The 22,832-nt window shown below is 39.7% G+C and overlaps 1 protein-coding gene across 4 annotated transcripts in view; it reads right to left on the bottom strand.

Moving 5' to 3' along the window:
• Nucleotides 1–18,352, bottom strand: part of PTPN13 (protein tyrosine phosphatase non-receptor type 13) — an 85,483-nt gene extending 67,131 nt beyond the window's left edge. For all 4 annotated transcript variants that reach the window (XM_053941204.1, XM_053941205.1, XM_053941207.1 and 1 more), the window contains exons 1-5: nucleotides 18,238–18,352; nucleotides 10,467–10,636; nucleotides 6,701–6,766; nucleotides 3,876–4,061; nucleotides 768–861 (exon numbers count right to left, since the gene is read on the bottom strand). In XM_053941204.1, coding sequence (XP_053797179.1) covers nucleotides 768–861; nucleotides 3,876–4,061; nucleotides 6,701–6,766; nucleotides 10,467–10,636; nucleotides 18,238–18,352 — 631 coding nt within the window. The remainder of the gene's footprint in view (nucleotides 1–767; nucleotides 862–3,875; nucleotides 4,062–6,700; nucleotides 6,767–10,466; nucleotides 10,637–18,237) is intronic.
• Nucleotides 18,353–22,832: the final 4,480 nt, after the last annotated feature.

The raw sequence follows: 22,832 nt of genomic DNA, 5'->3' as shown, positions 1-22,832 counted from the left end.
CCAGAAAAATTAGAGACCAGCCTTTTGGAAGAATACATTCTCTTGTCTGAAAAGCCTAGCACAGAGCTGATGCTGCTGACCCTGCCAATGACCTTAAACAACAACATCTATGATCTTAAACAACAAAAAAATCACAGCAAAAATCAACATTCAACCTACATCACTTTATCCTTTTTCCTCCACAGTGGCAACATCAACCATCTGTCTCCTCCCTGGTCTCCCAGTTTCCTCTTTCCTTACTTCCCTGAAGTAAATTACAACCCTATCTGGCCTCCATATCTACCTCACACTATCAAAGCATAGCAGAACTGTGATGGAACATATATCATTTCTCTTCAGACAAAAAAAAAGGCAGCAAAAGAGCTTTGTATGCAGGGAAAAGAGTCCAGGGCTCCCCGGGATGCAGGAAGAGATGTTTTGTGCAATTAGAGCTATGATGAGAAAGCAGAGTTCACAGGCAAGAGGGAACAAGGAAAAGCTGCTTCCTGTTCCTCTAGCTGACCAACCTTCAGCTACAAATCTCCTTTCTCCAGAAACAAAACATTTGGCTGAGAACCTTTAAAACCTGCTCCTACCATAAAGACTGAACTGAAAAAAGACAAATATTTTCTTGAAACAATCACCACCTGTCACCATCACCAACATTTAGCTAGACACTGAACCATCAAGAGTTCTGTGAATGTAAGTAAGTCCTCCTCTATTTGATTTCTTTGCTTGCAAAATCTACCCAAACCTGGTCTTCTACAGGGCTGCAATGAAGCACTTACCTGTGGGAAGCCCTTTTCCCCTCAGCCTCTCTCGAATAGCCTGGCTCCTGTCTGGCTGCAGTTTTCTATCTCCATTACAAGACAGCTGATCCATCTGCAGAAAAATGCAGTAACTAAGTCAGAATGTTAGAAGAGCTCATATTTGTATGAAACAAGCACTGTTTTTATGTAAATGCGTGGAAATATTAGTCAGTGTCAAACAGTTAAATGCAAAATTCAAACTTTTTAGTAAAGAACTGATTCATCAGTGAGAATACCCCCTCAAATTATCCATATTTGAACAGTGTGAGATTTATTTAACTCCACATTTGGTCTACCTTTTTTCTACCAAGAATAAATTAAGTTCACAAGGATGTAACTTAAACACATTCCACCCCTACTGCAAACTGAAGGGACAGCAGCACTCAAAAACCACCTTCCATGACTACAGTGTGACTAGAACTTGCCTGGTTTCACGGATGAGTTTTCTGCATCACAGGAAGAACTGTCTTGTACCCCCACAGGACTTACTGCACATGTCAAATCACATGCACCCATTTGTGAGCAGCCTCTTCAGCCCCTCAGGCACATTCCTTTCACATGTCAGGTTAACTACTCCCACTAACTTTTCACTTAACCTTATTTTTTAAAATTCACTACTTCCCTAGGAAAAGCTTTCACATGTACAATCATTCAAAGGAGAGTTTATTTGCTACAACAAAACATCCTTAGTGAGATCTTTTCATATAGTGGGAGTGTAACCTGGACAGCAGGAGGGGAGGAGAAATCAAGCAGATTTCATAGTTAAAATACAACTCAGTTAACATGAAACAGACTGAATCGGCCTGGGGCTATATTACCCTTTACAAAGCATATTAACATGGCAAATGAAAACATTCAAATGGGACCTCTCAGCTGTGCTTCAGATACCACCAAATGACCAGTTACAGAGATAAGACATCTCGAGCCTTTGATGAGGCCCATCAAGATTGGAGCATGTCAACCTTGGAATAAAAGTTGTACTCTGCCTCTGAAAAAACAAAATGTATACATTTTTCTTATTAACTTAAAAAAATTCCAGCACACATACAGAGCACTGAACATTAAAACCAGCAGGGCTGGCTGGCTAAGGTGCACAGAAACCTAGCAGCACAGCTATGTTGTCATTGCTCTGTTAACTCTTGGTTCTATTCAGCTAAGTTTTTTCCTTGTCTTCTTGCAAAGCCAATGCAGTGACACGTTCAGAATTAAAAAGGTCACTGGCAGAGGAAATGAGTAAAGCTTCAGCACTGGATAACTGTTAGTCCCACTCCTTCATTAGCAACATGGACAGGAGATTGGGAGCACACTTGCTGGATTCAGCTCTCCACTGGATTCCAGAAGTATTTGGGAGCACTGTTACAGTCTTTGGCAGGGTGGTCTAGATCAGTCTGCCACACTAAGCCCAGACTCCCTGAAAGCCTGCTGACAAGAACAAGAGGAGGGAAAGCAGAAAACTTGCTGAAATGGCCATCAACAACTTGGAGAATAAGGACTCATTTTCCAGAGTGGCTGTTTCTATAGCTTGTGGCCTGATTTAAAATTTGGATCTTTATTTTAACAGTGCCACTGATGAAGGCCCTGTAGCCTTTTATTTCACTGAACCAGAGACTAGTTCCACTTGGCAACTACACAAGACTTCAGACACTACAGTGAGAAGCACTGGACTGACAGACATACCTCACAGATTAGACAATGCTTTGTGGAGCTCAGGCTCAGCACTATTTCTGGAGGCTTGTTGTCAAATATTAGACAAATGCAGGGATCTCTCACTTTCTGCAGGCATTTCCAAACAAGATATATGAAGAAACTGTCTAACTATTAGATCGTACCTTTTTATTAAAAAAAAAAAAAAAAAGGAAGCATGAGCAAATTAAACCTTTTTCATGCAATTTCAGTGCTGTCTCTCTAGACAGCAAATTTTAATTGACATGGACCTGCTGCAGAGAGTCCAGAGAAAGGACACCAAGTTGATTAGAGGGGTGGAGTACCTCTCCTATGAGGAAAGGCTGAGAGAATTGGGGTTGTACAGGCTGGAGAAGGAAAGGCTTGGGGTGATCTAATTGTGACCTTCCAGTACCTGAAGGGAGCCTACAAGAGTGACAGAAAGGCACTATTTACAAGGGCATGTAGTGACAGGACAAGGGAAAATGGCTTCAAACTGAGAGTAGATTTAGATTAGGTATTAGGAAGAGGATCTTTACTGTGAGGGTGGTGAGGCACTAGCACAGGTTCCCCAGAGAAGTGGTGGATGCCCTTTCCCTGGAAGTGTTCAAGGCCAGGGTGGAGCTCTGAGCAACCTGGTCCTGCAAAAGGTATCCCTGACCTTTTGGGAGGTTGGATCTAGCTTTAACGTCTCTTTTAACCCAAACCATTCTATGATTCTATGACAATTTATGGTCTTCCTTTATTTAGTTAAAACTATTTAACTATTCTGAAGTTATGCTGTAATTTATGGTCTTCCTTTATTTAGTTAAAACTATTTAACTATTCTGAAGTTATGCTGTAATGGTTTAAGTGAAGAGAGAAGTTGCCCATCAGGAATAGTAACTTTGCAAGATGAGTTAATGTAATTTCTTTCACTTCTAAAAACAGTTTCGTCATTATTAGACAATAAAATCCTCCACAATTCTCATATTCAAGAGCTGAGCAGAAGTGCAAGAGAACTGGCACACTGCCTAAAGAGTCCTCTTTCTGTTAATAAGCAACTCTCCAGAAGTCAAGCATAACTTCAAGTTAAAGTAAACTCACAGCAATCATTTCTGAAGCATTTCAAGTAACAACAAGTCTAAGCCTTGCCCTACAGTTCATCACCTTGTTCTCCTGTTTCTCCCTACTTTTTTTTCAATGAAGACAGTTCTAGAAATTACTTCCTCAGAAACTCATGAATGCATGTTCCAGGAGGAGCTGTCAAGTGCACAAACTGCTGCATGGGGACAGAAGCTGTTCTCTCCTTTCAACACTCACCCTTGTCAAAATTGCGACATACCAAAACAAGAGGAAGAAAGACTGCAGAGTGACTCTGAATTAGCACTTTTGCTCTCTTCCTGCTCACCTCTATTGCTTCCTCAAACGCTGACACAGACTTACCCCAGACAGGCTTCCCAGAACCAGTCTGACCAACTGCTTCACATATGAGAAAGAAGGGGCACAGTTGCTGTTCCTTATGTGGGCACTGCAGGCATCCAGAACAGTCCGTACAGACACACGGGCGTAAATGACATCTTCACACATGCCCAGGAGTATGCTGTTGAGATGGTCTCCAAGCTTGATAGGCTAGTGACAAACAAGAACAGGGGAGATGGGAGAATCAGTTTTAACAGTGGCTTGGGGAACACTCAGAAACAAAAGACACTTAACAATGTACATTAACTATTCATGAAACTTAGTGCCTACATTATCTGAGTGCCAGTTTTGAAAGTCACCATGTAGGAGGTGAAAAAAATAGTGGCTGTAGAACAGGAGAGAGGCATTCAGCCTCTGGATTCAACCCCTATGCTACAATGACCTGGCCTAAACAAGCTGCCTGATCTGTAAAGTCAGGACAACAAAGACTTTCCCAAACATTTAATGAATAAGTGAAAATAAAGCCAAAGGGAAAAGGTTCAAAGGAAGTTTTAATCCTTAATTTTGACCATTCTGCCACTCACAAGTATAAAATTCAAACCTCATCACAATAATTTTGTACAACCCTCTGTGCTCACTTTCTGCAGTTCCTCACCTCACCAATATTTTGCAGCAGATGTGTTAGCATTCCCAAATTCAGTGTTATCACCAAACAGTACCAACAGAAAAGCAAGGAATAAAATAACTAAGGCACTGGTTAACAAAGCAGAGCCTCATAACTGCAGGACAACACCCATACAGGCTAAAAAAAAAAAAATCTAGATGTCTTTCTGCTCTCCCCGCTCAGTGAATGCAGCACATTGTGCATGGAATATCCCTCCCCAGAGCATGCAGCAGCCAGTGATAACATTTTTTCTCAGGTGCCTCCGGCACTTGGGACCTGAGCTTTCTGATATGCAGCTCTCCCAAAGTGGGTGGTTACCCACAAAGTACAAAACAAACACTGTCAAGCTTTTTGCATCACAGAGCGCTTCAAACAATTGCAATCTTTCAATCTTCACTGTGTGAGCACTCTTAAGGTGAACCATAAAAAAGGCACTCTGGACCACCCCGATTTAATTAATATAGGCTTTTCCCATCTATCTGTTTATCACTTCTAACTAATAATAAAAATCATGTATGTGAATAAGATATGAATCTCACATTCAGCCACACTCCCAGCAGAGAAGCAGCTCATTAATGAACACAGGCAGACAAATACAGAAAACTTATTAAAAAAAGGAAAAATCTGCACATGCAAATTAATGCACTAAAGTAATGCCATACACAAGACTGTTCTTTTGCCAACACAAGCTCCACAGGACAGAGTCCCAATGTCCCAAAGGCAAATTCCTTCCAGGTATACCCTCACCACATTGTCTTTGGGGAAATACTGTTTTGTTAGCAGGTAGAGCATGACTTCCCACTACATTGCCACACTCTTGACACCAAAGAAAGAAACAAAGAAAACAGGGACTAAAATTTATGCCTACATTCCTCTCAACACCTACCTTCTTTAAGTCACCTACTTTAAGGCACTCTCCTACTAATGTTGAATACTGCTCCTTTCATCTCCTACAAGACAGGAGAGCAAAGAAAGAGAAAAGCCCTAGTATCTAAGAAAACTCTAGGGATTTTGGGACAGGCACAGTAGGCATTATGAACAGGTACCCCTAAATAGAGCTTCAAAGTTTTTAACCTCACTTATTTAACCTCACTTAGCTGCATTCAGGTAGCTACTTCCAAATAAGTACAACTGAGATCCCAACTACCACTGTGTTAAAGAAAATATTAGGAACTGAATGCCTGAAATGCTGAAGTCTTTCAAAATTTTCTTCCCTAGTCTGGTATATAACATCTACTAGTAGGAACAAACCTAAGTCTGAACCACAAACTGCTTCTCCCACAGCTGCAAGTCCATCATGAAATGCTTTTTCAGAATCATTTCATCTTAATTTCACTATTGTAGATATTTACTTCTTAAAGTTTAATTGGGGGCAGGGAAGGAGCACTGAGGAAGATAATGAATCACATTTATCTTCAGTCAGTTTTGGCAGGACAGTCTAAGAGTTCTGCTGGGTGTGTAAAATAACCACATTGAACAATAACACTCAGCTCTAAGCAGTCTGCAACTGTGTCTTCACTGACTGACAAATCAATAGCAGGAGTCTACTCCCTGTTCCAAACAATTCAAACCCTTTCTTGGCCACTATGAAAGGTAAGTATCTATATGTGCCAGATTCACAGAAGCTATGGCAGCATGGAGAGCAAGTTTATTATGTGTAGAACAACCATGTTACTTCAATATTTATTTTTATATAGGCCTAAACCAAAACAAGTTCTTTTCTCCTTTGTCAGCAGCTTAGACCACTGTCTTTCAGCCTGTGGCATTACAGGATAGACCAGCCCAGATGTATCTTCACGGAAACTAACACAAATGTGCCATCAGCACCTCCTCCCTGCAAGACAACACCACACTTGACAAGAAAAAGCTCCAAGTATGGGAAAGAAAACTTCTGTACTGTGCAGTGACTGGAACAGACTGCCCAGAGAAGCTGTGGAGTCTCCTTCACTGAACCATCTGGATGCAATCCTGTGCCATGTGCTCTGGGATGACCCTGCTTGGGCAGTGAGGTTGGACCCACTGTGGTCCTTTTCCAACCTGACCCATTGAGTGAAATCCTGGGGAAGGCATCTTACTCCTCAGTGTCTCAGCATGACACCCTGCCATGCAAACTCAAATGCAGAGTCAGCCAAACGACATCAAAGTCTGATGTTGCAATATTAAACAAAACCAAATCTAAACTTACCTGACTTTGAGGAACTTCATGGTCAGCTCCCCAAAACAGTGCCATACCAAGAGAATAGATATGGACCTGCCATAAGACACAAAATATCTGTCAACTCATTGAACAAGGCTGGAAATGCAAAGCAGACTTAAAGGAGAGCAATGAACTTAACATCATTTTGCTTAGAAATACATTCCTAGCATTTAAGCTCAGCTGTCTTTCACATCCAACCTCTCCTTTACATGAGGTTCAGAGAAGCAAATCCTACAGCATCCAACCAGTGCCCCGTCTTCTCTGCTCAATTGGAAGCTTTAATCTCACACTGAAGCCAGAAACTCATGAAATCCATACAAGCAGCCTAGTGTGGGGTAAAGACTGCATTGGTTGTGTCCAAGGATCCTTAAAAGCTGTGTCTGAAGGCAAGGCAGACCTTAGCACAACTCAAGCAGGGGGCGAGTCTAATGAGATCACAAAGATTGAGATCAAAGGAAAAAGAAGGAATGAACAAAAGAACATAAACATTGAAAGCAGTACCTTAACCTATAACTGATATTTTAAGGTAAAAATACATGAACCATTATGCATATAATTAACAATTAATATATCTTCAACATAATACACCCATCAGTACAGGAAATAAAACCTTTAAATACTGCAGAATTAAGAGCACAAGCACACGCTGGCTCTGTAGGTGACTGTCAAAACAAAACAGGTGAGTGTAGAAAGAAAGCAAAGTTTTTCTAAACTGTGTAAGTAATACACATTAGTCATGGCTCTTTATACCATGTTATTAGTAATATTGATGGTATTTAAAGCAACAAATATATTGAATAATTCTGAAAACAACTAACAACAATTACAAGGACAACAATAAATTAAAAGCTCACATAAGTCAGCCTCTTCACCAACTAAAAGCAAAACATCTTACTTAATTTCTAGATATATAAATCGACATAAATCTGAACAGATTAGGACAGTAGTCAGAAAAATGCATCATAGGTTCTAAGTCAATACCACTGCCCTATGCAATCAGAAACATTATTTTTCAAATACTGAGAAAATTGCTCTCTATCTGGTTTATTATCCATTACTCAACTGAAAAGCTACAAAGTCTTCCTTACATATCAAGATATACCACAGCTACATAGAAAAAGGTGAATATGCTTTCATGACAATAATGAATGCAAAAAAACTTTTCAGAAAAAGCCAACAAAAGACAGAAAAGCAATCCAGAAAAAGCCCCAACCAAACAAAAACTAAGTTCCCCAACTCTCAGTCCCCCAATAATGCAGGAACAGCAATTAAAAAGACTATTATAAAATTAGTTAATTCTAATTAGAGACACTGTCATAGTCCTAAGTCTGTCAGTGTTCAAGAAAAATTAGGACAGATACATTTCTGGGTTACCCTCTTTGGAATCTGGAGTTGGACTTGATGATCCTTGAGGATCCCTTTCAACATCATTCTATGTTTCTGAGCTTCAACATACCCAAATATATTTCAAAAAATGAGATGTGCAATCAGACCTCCTAACCAAAACTTGCTACTCTACTAATCTATCTGAAAACAGCTTTCAAAAGAAAAACATTTATTCAAAAATTCTAATTAATTTTTGTACTATACTTAAAATATGTTCCACAATAAATAGATCAACTTGAATTAATTTCCCAAATCAACCTCCATTCTAATTTTGAATGGTTTGGTTACTCTATTTCCAATAAGTTTGCAGTGACCTCAGACATATTTTGGATTCAAACTGACTGTGTGTCTTGGAATCAAAGGGGTATTCATTTGTTGACTGTAATTTATGTTTAGTATATCTCCTTGAATACACTGTTAATTTGTATTAGCAAGTACAATCATAATTGAAAATACAAAGGTAACCCTGTCACTGTCTGATACAAGGCCTTAAAAAAACAAGGTGTTTTTCTGCCTTCAGCAGCTTTTACTAGAACAATCAAAAAGGAAAACACCAACGATTTCCAGTAAATTAATTCAGTGAACTACAGCCAGTTGTGACAGAAGAAAAAAAAAAATTTAAACATGTCAAAAGTTACCACAGTCAGCAAAGCAAGATCTGTTTCTGTAATCTAAGAAACACAAAGTCAACTTATTCCTTACAAAGAACCAGTGTACCACCTGATACAGAGTTTAATAGGAATGCAAAGGGAAGCAGTCAAAAAAAGAGGGATGTACATATAAGCTATTTATCAGCCTTACCAACTACAACTAATAAAGCCTTAAAAGGACACCAGCTTTTGTACAAAGCTATGTTTCAGGGGGCTTCCTTCTTCCACATAAGCAGCTAAGTGGATCATCTTCCATCCAGCAAGCAAGGTGATGCTGACACCAGGGAAGAAATTCACACAGCCCCAGTCAGCAAGGATTAGTCAGCCCTGCACACGTACAGAGTGCCAGCGTTTGGTCATTGCCTATTGACACGCTCTGTGTTGGCATCTATAGGCCACAGAGGTCCCCCTGAGTGCTTCCTTCCTAAAGATTAAGAAACATCACTTTTCATAGTAACAGTCCTCCACTTATTTCAAAAAAGAAAAAAAGGAGCATATTGAATACTGGCACAGAACAAAGAATGCCATCAGCTCTGACCAAGTTCACGAGCTTGTCACTTCAGAACTATTTTTTCTGCCATTTTAAAGGCCAGTTTTGTACATTAACTTCAGAGTTGGCACTAGAGGCAACGCTGCTGTCTTCAAAAGTGTTGTCCCTCTTGAAAGCAAACAAACAATTCCAACAGTATGACTACAGGATTTGGCAGCTGCATCCCACATAACTGAACCTGAGTCTTCATTGATGTCAGTGTTATTTTTACTTCTCTATTAAAACTTTCAGCCTAGGTTTCTAATTGTTTATAGTTTTGCTATAGACAAAACTGTAACCAGATTTTATTATAACATTAATTTTAACAATATGCAGGGCAAGAAGGATGTCTAAAGGGCTTGGGAGTAACTGTGGATTTTCAGTAGGTGTTCAGTGATATAGCCCTGAAGAAAACTGACTGTATACAAAAAGCTGCTAAGACAAAATATTCAACACAGAAACACATGTTTTATTAGTCCTTGTGCACACAACAGCAATTGATGCCAATACCACTTTCCTCTGAAGTAAGAGCTGTTTCTTCCTGGAGGAACACTGCCAAATGTCATAATTGTTCCCAGATTACAACACTGTCTGTGGCTAGCTTCCCTCCAAGGATTATTGATCCAGGGAAGCCAAAGAGATAGAAATAGCTCAGCTTCCTTTTCACTCCCACAGCTAAATATCTTTGGCCAAGCCAAAGGAATGGTTTTCTGAGGAAAGTGTTACCATTCACAATGAATTCATGTCAAGAAGACAGCTGAGAAGATAATAATTTTGACTGTACTTGTCAGTGACCTGGAGGAGACCACATATACAAACCTTACCTGTCTGAACATTTACCCTTGTGAAAGAGTTAAAAAGGAGAAGTGGAAATTCTGTGCAGCCATTGCCCAAGTATGTACATGGCCAGGGCTTGTACAGACTCTTCCTCACAACTGCATACAACTATAATCACTATTCCACTTTAACCAGAAAAAAACAAAGTAGGAGGATCCCTTCCCCCACCAACAAAAGAAATTACATGAATCACAAACCATGGGGAGACAAAAAGGACAATTTAAAGCTATGAAGGGAATCAACAGCAAAACAGCAGCAATCCTAAAGCTATGAAGGAATCAACAGCAATCCCTTTTGTGAAGGGATCAACAGCAAAACACCAGAGCTGTCTGCCAAGGAAGAGGCACTGTACCTTTTCAACATCTGACAGGGATGACAGCGAGTGGTTCTGCAGAACCTCTGGTGCTGTGAACGCTCGCAGGTCTTGTTGGGACACATTTTCATCAGTAAATGACACACTGCCAGATGGAAGCAACAGGAGAGACCATGGAGAAATGATGAATCCCAGAGCAGTAGGATCAGCTGTAATTGAAAAGGGAAGAAAAAAAAACAAAAGCCACCCTGAAAATGAAGCAATGTTGTTTGATGCCCTTGCTGGATGTTAGTTTATTATCAGCCTATGTACTATTAGTGGAATAGATTCATGCTTCCTTTTCCACCTGTGGTGTTTCATAACCACCACAACAACCTCAATTTTAATCACACTGGGGAGTAACACCTACCTTTTATGATTATTCTTCGCTATTATTCACACCAGCAAGCTCAGGAAGAGCCTGCTAAAATACTCACAATGCCCTGTCCTGAAGTTATTTCATTTCTCTTGCAGTTGACATATAAAATGTTCCCTTTGTGCAGTGTACATGTCATTAAGGCTAATTCCTACAACAGGAAGGTAGTTTGCTCCTATCCTAACATAGCACTACAGCAGTAGCAATGCTTGGAAGAGAGTAGACCAAGTTAGTGGGAAAGGAAGATACTCATTAGAGTGGCTAATAGAAGGGGACAAAACAAAAGTTTTGGGGCACAGCAGTCCTTTTCAGTCTAAAGTGAAAAAATATTACAAATACCTGAAAATTTCAAAACTGAAGCACTGAAATTGCAGAACCAAATTAACTAAGATATGCAATTTGCAAGCTAGGTTTTTGATGTCTGATGATACTGCTGTCAAACTAACTTAAAAAAAAGAGACCATTTCCTTAAGTCAAAATATTTTTTCTACACCTCAAACATGAATCAACTCAGTTTCACTGAAGGAGGCATAAGATAAAGTAAGTTAAGTAAAACTAATGTAAAACTAAGTAAACTAGAAGTTTACTTAAACTAAGTAAAACTACAAGTTAACATTTATTTTTTCATAGGCAAAAAGGCAATAGCTCTGCCTTCTGTTACACAATATATCAAAGACCTGAGGAAACACACATTTGATTTGATTTCCCTCAACAACACAGTAAGCAAAACCAGCAGAATAATAATTTCCTCCATTAGCACCACTACTAACATTTTCCATTCTCCAGCTCAAGATATTCCTACAGTGCTGGTTCCTAGACTGATGAACTATCTTGTAATCTAGAATATTTCTAATCTCCTAGGAAATGTATTAAATTACTGCTTGCAGGTATCAGGTGTAAAAGGATCTCCTAAGTAAGTCCTTCAATTTTCAAACCCCACTCCCTCTGAAACAAACAGAACAAGTGCTGGTCGCTGTTGTGGCAGCAAGTTCAGATGTTAAAAAAAAGAAACATAAAGATGGACAGGCCATTCCTATCATATGTAACAAGAAAATGCCACATTATATAGCAAAGCTTCCAAAAACATTTACAGGAAGACTACCTTAGTTGGCCTTGGACTTTCAAAAATTATCCTGTGGGTAACTACTGGATTCTGCACCACTTCTGTGTGTATTCACCATTGATATAAAAATCCTAAAAAAACAGCATCTTATAATATTTTAAGGTTTCACCTTATGAGTCCCAACTCAGGAACCTTAAGAAATGTAGAGGCTTTAATCTTAATTTAACATTTTGTATAACAAATACTTGAAATACATAAAAACTCTTCATATTCTGAAACATACTAAGACAAAAAATTGATTTAGTTTTAAGAACAATTAAAGACTCCCAATTAGCCTGAAGTCTTCCCAATATTAATTTCAACAAACTTTAGAGCATTTGTCCCCTGTAGATGTAGAGTCTGAATTTATTGATCCACCCCCACACAAGAATCTTCATGACCTCAAGCAAGGTAAAATGAATGTCATAAATAGTAAATTTAGAAAAAGGACTGATTTTGCCAGGCTCATTTTACTGACATTTTCTCAGCTTCCTCCTTCAGTAGTTTATAACTAATGTAGCAGATCATAGTGGCTACCTCACAACTCCAGGGAATCTCAATCTCATCTACTGTTATGAAGGATGAGGATAAAACAATTAATTCTCCAGTTTCTTCCTTAAGGCATGCATCATAAACCAAAATAACTATCAGCTCCAATCAGGTAGATATACCTAAGGAAATACTTTTTAGTAACACTAATGTGTTTGCACCATGAATAAAAAAGTAGCAAAGATGCAATGCATCAAACAGCCAGCAACTATAGGAAAACAAAAGAAACTATTTTCCAGTGATAATATTCATGTCATCTTCTGTTTAGGCTTTCAGAATAATTTACAAGAGCAGTAAGGGTAACATACTGCTGAAAATACTGAGGAAAATCACAAAAAAAACCAAACAAAAACAAACAAAAAAAACCAAACCAAAACAAAACAGTGTTTCAACCCCCCTTTTTAAAGGCACTGGAATTCAGGATATGGCTCCTGGTCAATTTTCTATCCATTGGGCTTTCAACTGTGCTAGAGCTGCCAGCCTTCTGAGTTAACTCCAGAACTATGCAACTCGGTAACAAAACACTTGTGAGAGCACAGCATTTCAAGCAGTGCCAAGACAGAGATAAATAGCGTGGTCTTACTTAAAATGAGAGAATGAACTGGCTTAAAACACAATAAAAACAGAAATAATCTTCAGCTACAGAGCTGAAGATTGCCAAACAAACGAGAGAGGAAATAAATCCTTTATGTGCTTTAACAGTATGCAAATAGCCTAAGATAAAAAAGACCCACCACATTCTAAGAAACTTGAAGAGAAATATTTGAAATGTATCTATTTTACATTATTGATGGCAGGTAATTTTGAATTCCCAAGCTACAGTCAAGTCAGTCCTTCAGGATCTTTACCCCCCACTTCTCTCTTAGGCCACAGCCATTAGCACAGAACACACAAAAATATACACAAGGTTTTCAACACACGTCTTTGTTTCCCTCCATAGCCCTCACTGAGACAAGTAATCTGAAAATTTGTATGCTTAGGCCAGGCTGGAGGCAGACAGACCACTGAATTCCCTGCAGCCTGGCCAGGATTATGCCAGCACACGGGACCACTTCTGCTGGAAATCCTCTCCTCCTCGGGCTGGTGCAGCGTGTCCCTGCACGCCCGCTGTGCAGGGAAGGCAGCACTGCAGCGTCTCTGCTCCCTTTCCCTTTGGCACAAAGGGATATAGGAGAGCTCTGATGGGATACTGAACCCCTTGGAAAACTGAAATGTACTCTTTCCTGGGGATATTGGAGCAAGAAACAGAGTGAACAATTAGTTTCCGAGACCAGTTTCTGTTCCTGAGCTGCCCCACAATCAAACACCACACTACACTTCACTGTCGTGCTGGCTACATCCAGCAGAGCTCTGCAAAGAGTGCAAGTAGTCACTGAGCCTCTTTGGTGTGAGTAGGGTGGGTGGAGGAAGGGATGAGGAATAGAAACTAAAAAAAATTTAAAACCCCAATAAAATTACAAAAGCCCAACCTCTCTCCTTCTCAGCAACCAAAAGATCAAACGTCACCAGATGATGAAAAAGGAAAACTCATTCCCCAACAGTTACTGGCAAAGGGAAAATACAATCATTTATCGCCTGCCAACAAGGACAAGCTAGGAAATGAGGATTTGGGTTTTTACCCTTTCCTATTGCATTTTTCCTCTTGTCAACCAAACCAATCCATTTCATGCTTCATCCCAACTAAGTCTGTGATTATTTTGGACTCGCCACTAGTCCCCACCAACACATTTCACACTTTGCCTTCCTTCTTTTCATTACACTTACTCAAGAAAAGCAACTACAGTAGTTTGACTGTCAACAAGACTTACAGGTCCCTGAAAACCATTATCTTCCTTCTTTACATCCCCTTTCAGACGATATAACTTTTCTTTACATAAATCATTTCCCATATGCAAATTTGCAAGACATTCAACTTGCAAAGACTTTCTTTGCTCAACCTGTCTTTTTAATATCAGACACTTTCCCCCTTCCTTTAGATACATGTCTCCAAAGTTAAGGTCCAAACATTTTCAGAATCCTCAATGCACACTTTAGAACAGGAGTGGCCTAAGTGACATATGAAGGCTTTCCCACTTCCAGTTTAGATAATTTTTTTCCAGTTAAACCCAGAAAATTAGAGGGACGCCTGTTTTATAATTCTCAGCAGCAGCGAGCACAGCATTCTCCTTATGCTTATACACTCACATTTGAGATTACTTCAAAGACTTGTTTCTTTGACCTCATGGAGTTCTGAGTGCAAGATACAGCATGTCTGAAACAGCTGATACACCCTTTCAACAACAAAATAGTTATTGCAGATAATTAAACAGATGTAAGAGAAGGGCAGGTCTGGTATCGGCCTTTTCAAATCTCCAGATTAATCTCAACATCACCAGTGCAACTGATGTCAGATCTGCAACTGAGTCCTAGATTGCCTTTCTTCTTCATTTAACAGCTTATAACGTGCTGACAAGACAGCTACCAGAGCTGGTCTTCTAAACTGGTGATTAGCAACTGGGCACTTCAATCTAAGCTTTCATTTTTTATAATGATAGAAATAAATGTGTGAAGCATTTTTTAGGAGTTCAACATCTGTGAGAACTCTAAATACAAAGAGGGATAAGAATATGCACATTTCTGCATCTGTTGCTGAATAAGGCGTGATGTGATATGCAATTAACCATGAAGACAATGGATTTTCATCCTGTGCTTGTTTTATTCAGTGCTTTGATGGATGAGAAGATAGACTCACTAAAAGACATGCACGACTTCTATATATTTGAGAAGTCCTCAAATCTGTAACAGAGGCTTGTTCTGGACATTTTTTCTAATTTCCAGAAACTAGCTTAAGTAAGAAATTAATTGAAGAACAGGACTGAGTGATAGCAAGATTCCCAACTTGAAACAAACTACCAAAACTCTACCAGGATCACATACATAAATAATTACTTGGGCTGGTAATTCCTTTAAGTGTCTGTGGTTCTTGGGCTGGCCTGGGGAGGCTACCAACAGATGGCAATTCAAGGGTTGGCTATTTCCACAGCCTTTATTATCCCCCTCATTTCAAAACAGCTGATGCACAGACCGTAGAACAATATGCCTAATTTAATTTTTTTTTTGAAGAAAAAATTTACAAAACACTCAGTAAAGCTTATATTTTGTTACAGAACAGCATGTTCAGGGTCTCCAGGACTCTGAACAGGGAGGAAGAACACTTTTGAGAGCTGGTCAAAGCTGTCATCTTGCAGAAGCTAAAAGCTTGCCCTATCTCCTTTAGCCCAGAAGTGATCAGTCAGTTCTGAAGAATTGTGGAAACTCACCCTCTGCCATAGAATAGCTCTTCCACACCAAATGCATGGAAGAAATGGGCTTGAAATTTGACCAAGGAAAACAAGATTTCTTTAGAATCCCGTTTGCTACAAGTCCTCCACAAATAAAGAGCAAAACCGAGTCAGACAAGCCTAGAGGAGCCTCCACATTTTCTATTCCTGCATGTCAACACCACCTTCATAAGCCAGCATAGAAACTGATATTCAAGATGACAAAAAAAGTTTCTAGATTGCTTCCTGAGTGAAGACAACCTTCATTAAAGACTGTCTGGTTATCCAACTCTTGCTGGGAGGAATCAGATTATCTTTATCAACCTTAGCTACACAGAAAAACTCTTTCATTTGAGTGTCTCTTGAAGTGCTTTTTACCAAAGGCTATATCCCAGGTTAATTAATAGCATGCAACTGAAAATAGTTTGCTGAACCAGCAGAAAAACAACTCAATAAAACAGCTTCATCTCCAAAAAAAGAGACAGATTCTTCTGGCACTGATTTTATCTGAATTTGTGTTTTGGTCTTCATGGATAGGAAGTAAGATCAGAAGCTTCTGCCATCTTAGCCACCTTGGCTGGCAAACATTGCCCTGCCTTAAAAACACATATCAGAAGTCCTGGGGCAGATTTCTGTTTTGTGCTCTCATCTTTCAGTACTTGTTCTTCTGAAGGAGGGCTGGCTGTGTTCTCATTGTCGATGCTTGCATGCAGTCTCCATAGAGTTATGTAACTTTTCTGCACTGCTCTCAGGACAAGAAAGGGTGAGCTCTTATTTTCAGTGGAAACTCCTTTCTAGAAAAAAATTTAGACCTAGGATAAAGGTTTAAGTGGAAAATTAGTGGTGAAACCACTACTATGTGCTCATACAACTGTGATTTTGCAGATGGATTAGAAGATGGAGCTCCATGTGTCAATTCCTGTAAAGTTTACAAGAGTAAACCTCTAATCATTCAAGATCCTTCTTAAGTCAAGGTCTTAACAATCTGCCCTCTTAAAAGAAATAATTCTCCTGAACAAAGTGTGAAAGAGAGGAAAGCAGATGCCAGCTTTCCTTTTCTTGAGGAAAGAGTATGAGAAGCAGCAGGACAGGTCAAACTGCAACAATAAACTCAGCATTCCTAATAGGGAAAGCTCTTGACTACACATGGGCTGTGAGAACACTGGTAAAGGGAAGAAGGTAAATTTGAATGGGATGTCAAAACTACCTATAATTCACCTGGCAAAAAACATGTTGGAGAAGTTGGTAAAATTAATACTTGTAAAGCTGAGTCAAGTGTGATCAGAAGTTGGGCAGCACGTAGCAGTTTCTGCCTACATCTGCCTTCTCTGGAGCCTGTGAAGTATCCAACAGAGATCACTCTCAGAGGCTGTGCAACACATAAGACAGAGCCAGTGTCTGACTCAATAGATTGTCTAAACCAAATCTTGAAGCCCAAAACAACCTAAATGTTGAATCTTAATAGAATTCTAAATCAAATACTTGCAAAAAACACAAAATATTTTGCCCCAAATAACAAAGATTTGCCCCTTGCATAGTAATGTGGCAAAACAATGACAATTTTCAAAGTGTGAGCCTTTGACTGATCATTAATAAAACTGAATAAGCTTACATATGCATGCTTAGATATAAGGGGATGACCACCCCCCCCCCCAAAGGTGCTGAAATACTAGGATGCATCATGGGAGCATATACTTCATCTGAGAACAAGTTAAAGATGTTACTGAAGTTCAATATATGGGTTAAGCATAAACTGAGATAAAAAAAGCAAGAAAGGGAGGGAAGGGCCTTAAGGATTTGCAGATTTTAAAGAAAAGAAAGGAAAACATAAGGAAGGGGAAAAGTTCCATATTCAGACCTAGTGCTAGCAGTATTGCAGATGCTGAGCTTGGAGCTTACTGAGGTGGGAGGGGGGAGAGAGAACAAATTCTTCTACTCCTTTGAAGTACAAGTCAACACCACATTCCTTCAGTAGCTAGGTAGGTGCTGCCACTTGCATTTTGGGGAATCATGCCTAGCCCTCTGGTGAAGTTTTCTGGTTTTCACCTTTGAGACAAAATCTCTTCAGAGCACACTGGTCACGACTGCACATTACTGTATCCATTCCCATGTCCCCTTCATACCAAAGTGTTCCAGTGGTCTCAGACTTATTTATCACTTTTTTTTTTCCCATGTTTCCATCTCACTTCAATGGGTCTAAAATAATAGAAGTTATCACCACAAGAAATGGGATGTGCCACAGGTTCTGGCAGAACATGAAGTGAAGGCTGAAAGCAACCTTTGGGCTGTGGTAAAGAGAGGGACTTACCCAGAGACAATCTAGGAGCAAGGTATTGTTTAGAGTCTATTGTTTAGGAAGGACAAGGCAGTTTACTTATATGGCACATTAATATAACCAAGATGTTTCCAGTTAGACTGTATTTATCAGTCTTAAAAAATGCTTACCTTTTCTGAATAGTTCTTGAAGGCTCTCTGCACTTTGATTCAAAATAGCCCATATTTCCTCTTCTTGCAATGGTCCCCCCCGAACCTCCAGAGCCTCTGCTAGTGACACATGCATGTTACCTGGGAAATAAACAGACTGATGTTAGACTAAATAACACCTTTTCTTCTCCATGCATGCAGTATTCAAGTAGTAATAACCCATGTTCAACCCTCAGTCACAAATATTCTCCAGCACTAGCAGAACCCACCAAATATAAATGGTACAAAATGTTCCCTATGGCAATAAAGAATTTTGAGCATCTGACTCAGGCTAAGAAAATAATGATCCATATTAATATCACAGGCTCTACATCCATAAATTCAACAAGCTGGCACTAATCCACTGGCACTAATGATATGGGCAAGAGCTTGCTCTGCTTATAAAGATGACAGATCGATCAGTATTTACAGGTTTATTAAAATAAATCAGCTATTAACATGATTTTTGACAGTGAAGCTGTTGTTGGAAAAGGAAGCTCTTCCACCTTTCACAGAGTTGTTGATAGCCTCTCATGACCATGTTATGAGAAGCACTGCCAGCAAATACGCACACAAGCAAAACAGCTATGGAACTGAGAGATAGCAATGGAACAGCTTCTCATTGCAGTTAAAAAGCAAAATAAAACTGTTAGCAGTACTCTGCTTATTACATCCCCAGAAAACAAAGATTTCTTTCCCCAGATAAATGAATTCATGCTTCATTATTTTTTAAAAGAGCTAAACCATTTTCACCACACTACAATATAATATTCTGTTGTCCAAAACCATCTGAAAACTGAAGACTGCATCCTTAAATATTTTGGCAAAGCAAAGTTTCATCCATTTGATAAGCTCAGGAGTGAATAAACCATGTCTGCCTAATTACTCCGGCTCTCTATGGAATGTTCTCAGACTGAGCAATCATGCCAATTTATATTTCTGATTAGGATGCAGCTGCAGTGGCTTTTCTCTGTGCTTCCCTCCAAAGCCCAGAGAATAAAATCTTGAGGTAGTGAGCTGTAGTAAGAGCCTAAGGTGTACTGTCAGTCACCACTGGTAAGTTTGTTATATGTCTCAAAGGCTCCAAAGTTGTTGCTGGAAATGGAAAATACAGTTCCACAAGCAGTGCTTATGGTCTGGAGACCAGTAACTGGTATCAACAGTTTTAGGTGACCCAGTGGTACTGCTGGAAGCTCCTCCTCCTTCCTGTAAATCAGCCACCCAGAGCTTCCCCATCACACCATACAATCCTGGCTGTAGGATACTAACCTAACAAAATTAAAGATGAACAGGCTTACAGGCTGTATTTAGTTTCCCAACTGTCTAGGCAGCTTTATGCCTTCCATGTGTTTTTAACTACGGATAACCAGGCTTACACACATATAATGGCAACATAAAAGACTGACTATCCTGCAGTCGCTAACTGAAAACATGGGGTTTGACAAGACTTGCTAAAATACTAGCCTTTTCACCTAGAATTTTTACTACTGAAAAATTACACATTGCTGGCTGCTTTTCATCACAGCTTATTGTTCCTTATTTCACAACTTGCCGGTTTGTAGCATTCAATTACTGTGCATATTTACTAAGCCAGATATGTTTTCAACAATTAATGTTCAAAAGTCATCATCAAAAGACAATGGAAGGGAAAGCAGACTCAGATACATTTAAAAGAAAGATGAAACCTGAATTCCTAAAGAGAAAAATAAATAAACCATGAAAAATGGCAAGGTAGGGACCAATGCAGACTTGCAATAAATGGATGGAAAACCAGAGAAAATTGTGTTTCCAGTCAGCATGAGATTCACATACAGCAGGCACAGAGTGAGTGTCTGGTCTCACTGTTCCAGGAAATTCTGTGATTTCATGCCACTGTCTCAAATTTCAGTAAGTACATCTAGAATCAAGCTATCTGGATTATTCAGATTAAAAGATCTCATCTTCTCCTAGGGACTAAAAATACATGAACTCCAATTGAAAACTTTCTGTGATAAATATTCTGAAGGAAAATGCCAAGCATAAGAACAACAATCCCCTCTCTCCCATCCCAAATCCTTCTCTGCCACTCCCCTTCTCCCCATTCTGCAAAATGCTGCATCCTTTCAGCTGTGACTAAATAGTGTGGACTGTTCTGTAGCAGATATAAGCCAATTCCCTATTTAACAACACAACAGAGACCATAAGCATGTCTGCTCAAACTCCCAAACATATTACATCAACAGTAAAAGAATCCTACAGCAAACTATTTCTTAATCACAGTACGAAGCAGTATGAGTATACACACCCAGCCCTCTGCTGTAGCAGTGCATTTTACAGATAGCAGGTGCTTGACAAATGAAAATCAAACACACAACACAACAAAACCAAACTATTTCAAACTGATTTTGAAAGCCCAAGCAAAATCTATCACAAAACCAGTCATTACAAGATTGTACTTGTATGTATTTTTGCACTTGTACATGCAAAATGCCACAAGCTGGGATTTGAGTGGGATTCTCATTGAAGCAGATCTGTTTCACTAACTTTTGGACAACTTTCTCCATGACTTTTCTTCCTCAAAATTATCTTTGAGCTGCAGTGCTTGTCTGACTCAGCAATGGGCAGACCAACACGCTGGTTATGAGGATTAAAAAACTTCCCACCAAATGATTCCCTAGCACCAAGGAACTGACTGAGGGAAGCTGGGGTGAAGCTGTTGGCAGGAAAATGCAAGGCCTCCACCTGCCCAGCCCACCTGTCATCAGCCAGGTACCAATTTGGAGCTGACAGTGGAAGTGCCTGGCTCAATACAGATTTCTCCCCCACCAGTTTGTCTCGGATGTTTTTCACAAGGAGATATTTGTAGGAATGCTACAAACAACTCCTCCAAATGCAATGCACGACTCCTCCAAATTCACTGTCTCTTTAGATTCTGGGAACCCTCAAAAATGTGTAGTCCTTTGTGAATACAGAAACCTAAGTGCTCAATCCATACAAAAGCTTTTCATTCTATGCAATACCCGAACATTTGATAAATTGCGATATAAGGACTATATTGAGTAATTTTTCTAAGAGATAAACATTTCAAGTTTTTGTAAAACAGCACGTCAAAACCATGCTCCTGGCAGTCCCTGTGTTTTTCAGTGCTCCAGGCTGAGCAGCAAAGAAACCTAGATGCACTGGTAAAGTTCTCTCTGGACTCCCAGTCAGTTCATGTCAAGCCATTTTTTGCAACAAGTCCTCTCCCTGTCTCCTTTTTATCTAAGGAAAGCAAGATCTGCAATCCTGTGCCTTGTTCCTGTCACTCCTTGTAATAAGGATGGGCAGACTGAAGAACGTGGAAAGGACAAGTTCCAAGGACAAGTTCACTTCCCCTTTCCTTGGGGCAGAATTATGATGGCATCTTAATATGAGGCCACACGGAGATGGGACTGGAGTAGGCAAGTCTCAGGGTTAGGTGGTATGAACTCCACTCCTAGGAACTGCTAGGGCATGGAGCACTCATACACCCAAAACTCACATGAGACCACAGCCACAGGACATCCAAAAAGGGAGATCCACACAGCAGAGAGCACAACACAGTGTAGGAAGGCAGTGGACAAATTAAAACAGTTAGCACTGGAGGTGCACAGACATGAACCTGACAGACTGCTTGTTCTGGGGCAGAATTTACTCCCAGACCACACAGGAATACTATTTCCACAGGAAGGGAGTTGCATCCTATGGAGGCAACTTTTATGCTCCAGGACAAGAGAGTAAATTCAGGTGTAAATCTATTTGTATTAACAAGCTCTGAGTGCAAATTTCTTGGCACCATTCAGCCCTAAGCCATGCAGGCAGCACAGTCACAGGGAGAAGTGTTGCTTAAGCCAGAGGCCCGTATTTCAGACACTTTTTGCAAAGAGCCAGCCTGCCTCATGAGCACCAGCTGCTAGACAGCTCATACACTCCCTGGTGAGTGGGATGGGGCTCTGGCTCTCGCCTGAAAACAAGCTCAAGTGACCTCCTGGCTTTAAAAAGTCTCATTTGAAAGTCCCAATAACCCACGTTAAAAGCACACCATGTATGGAACATCCAGACAGTGCCAACCCCATGAGGCAGCCTTCCACTTGCTCTGGCCCAAGGAAGACAAAGCACAACAGGAGAATTACTCACACCGAGTAATTCTGTCAAAATGACTGTTTGCAAGGTATATACTTTTTTTCCCTACCACTTACAAAGTCTTTTTAATTGCTTATGTATGCAGAAGTTAAATGCTCAGAATTCTCATTTCCCCCAGTCACCACCATTTCTCCTCATATGTTTTAAATTTTAAATTTGAAATTGAAGGTCTCCAACAGCAACAGAAGAATCTGGAAAATTTTAAAGGCCTATTCTTTCCAAATTTTATTGAACTGTCGCTAGCCAAAATATTAAGAAACTTTGCCATAACAGTGATTATTAAAGACTGTAATACAGTAATTTTTGTCAAAAATGTTCCTAGAAACAGGCTAAAGGCCAAAAGGCTAAATTGCTTCAACTTAACTGATACTTGACAACTTTTGTTTTGGTTTTAGTAACATATCCCTTGCTTTTTTTCCTTACCTTGTGCATCAACA

Source organism: Vidua chalybeata, chromosome 4, assembly GCF_026979565.1.
Source record: "Vidua chalybeata isolate OUT-0048 chromosome 4, bVidCha1 merged haplotype, whole genome shotgun sequence".
NCBI lineage: Eukaryota > Metazoa > Chordata > Aves > Passeriformes > Viduidae > Vidua > Vidua chalybeata.
This window is presented reverse-complemented; position numbering and strand designations above follow the sequence as displayed.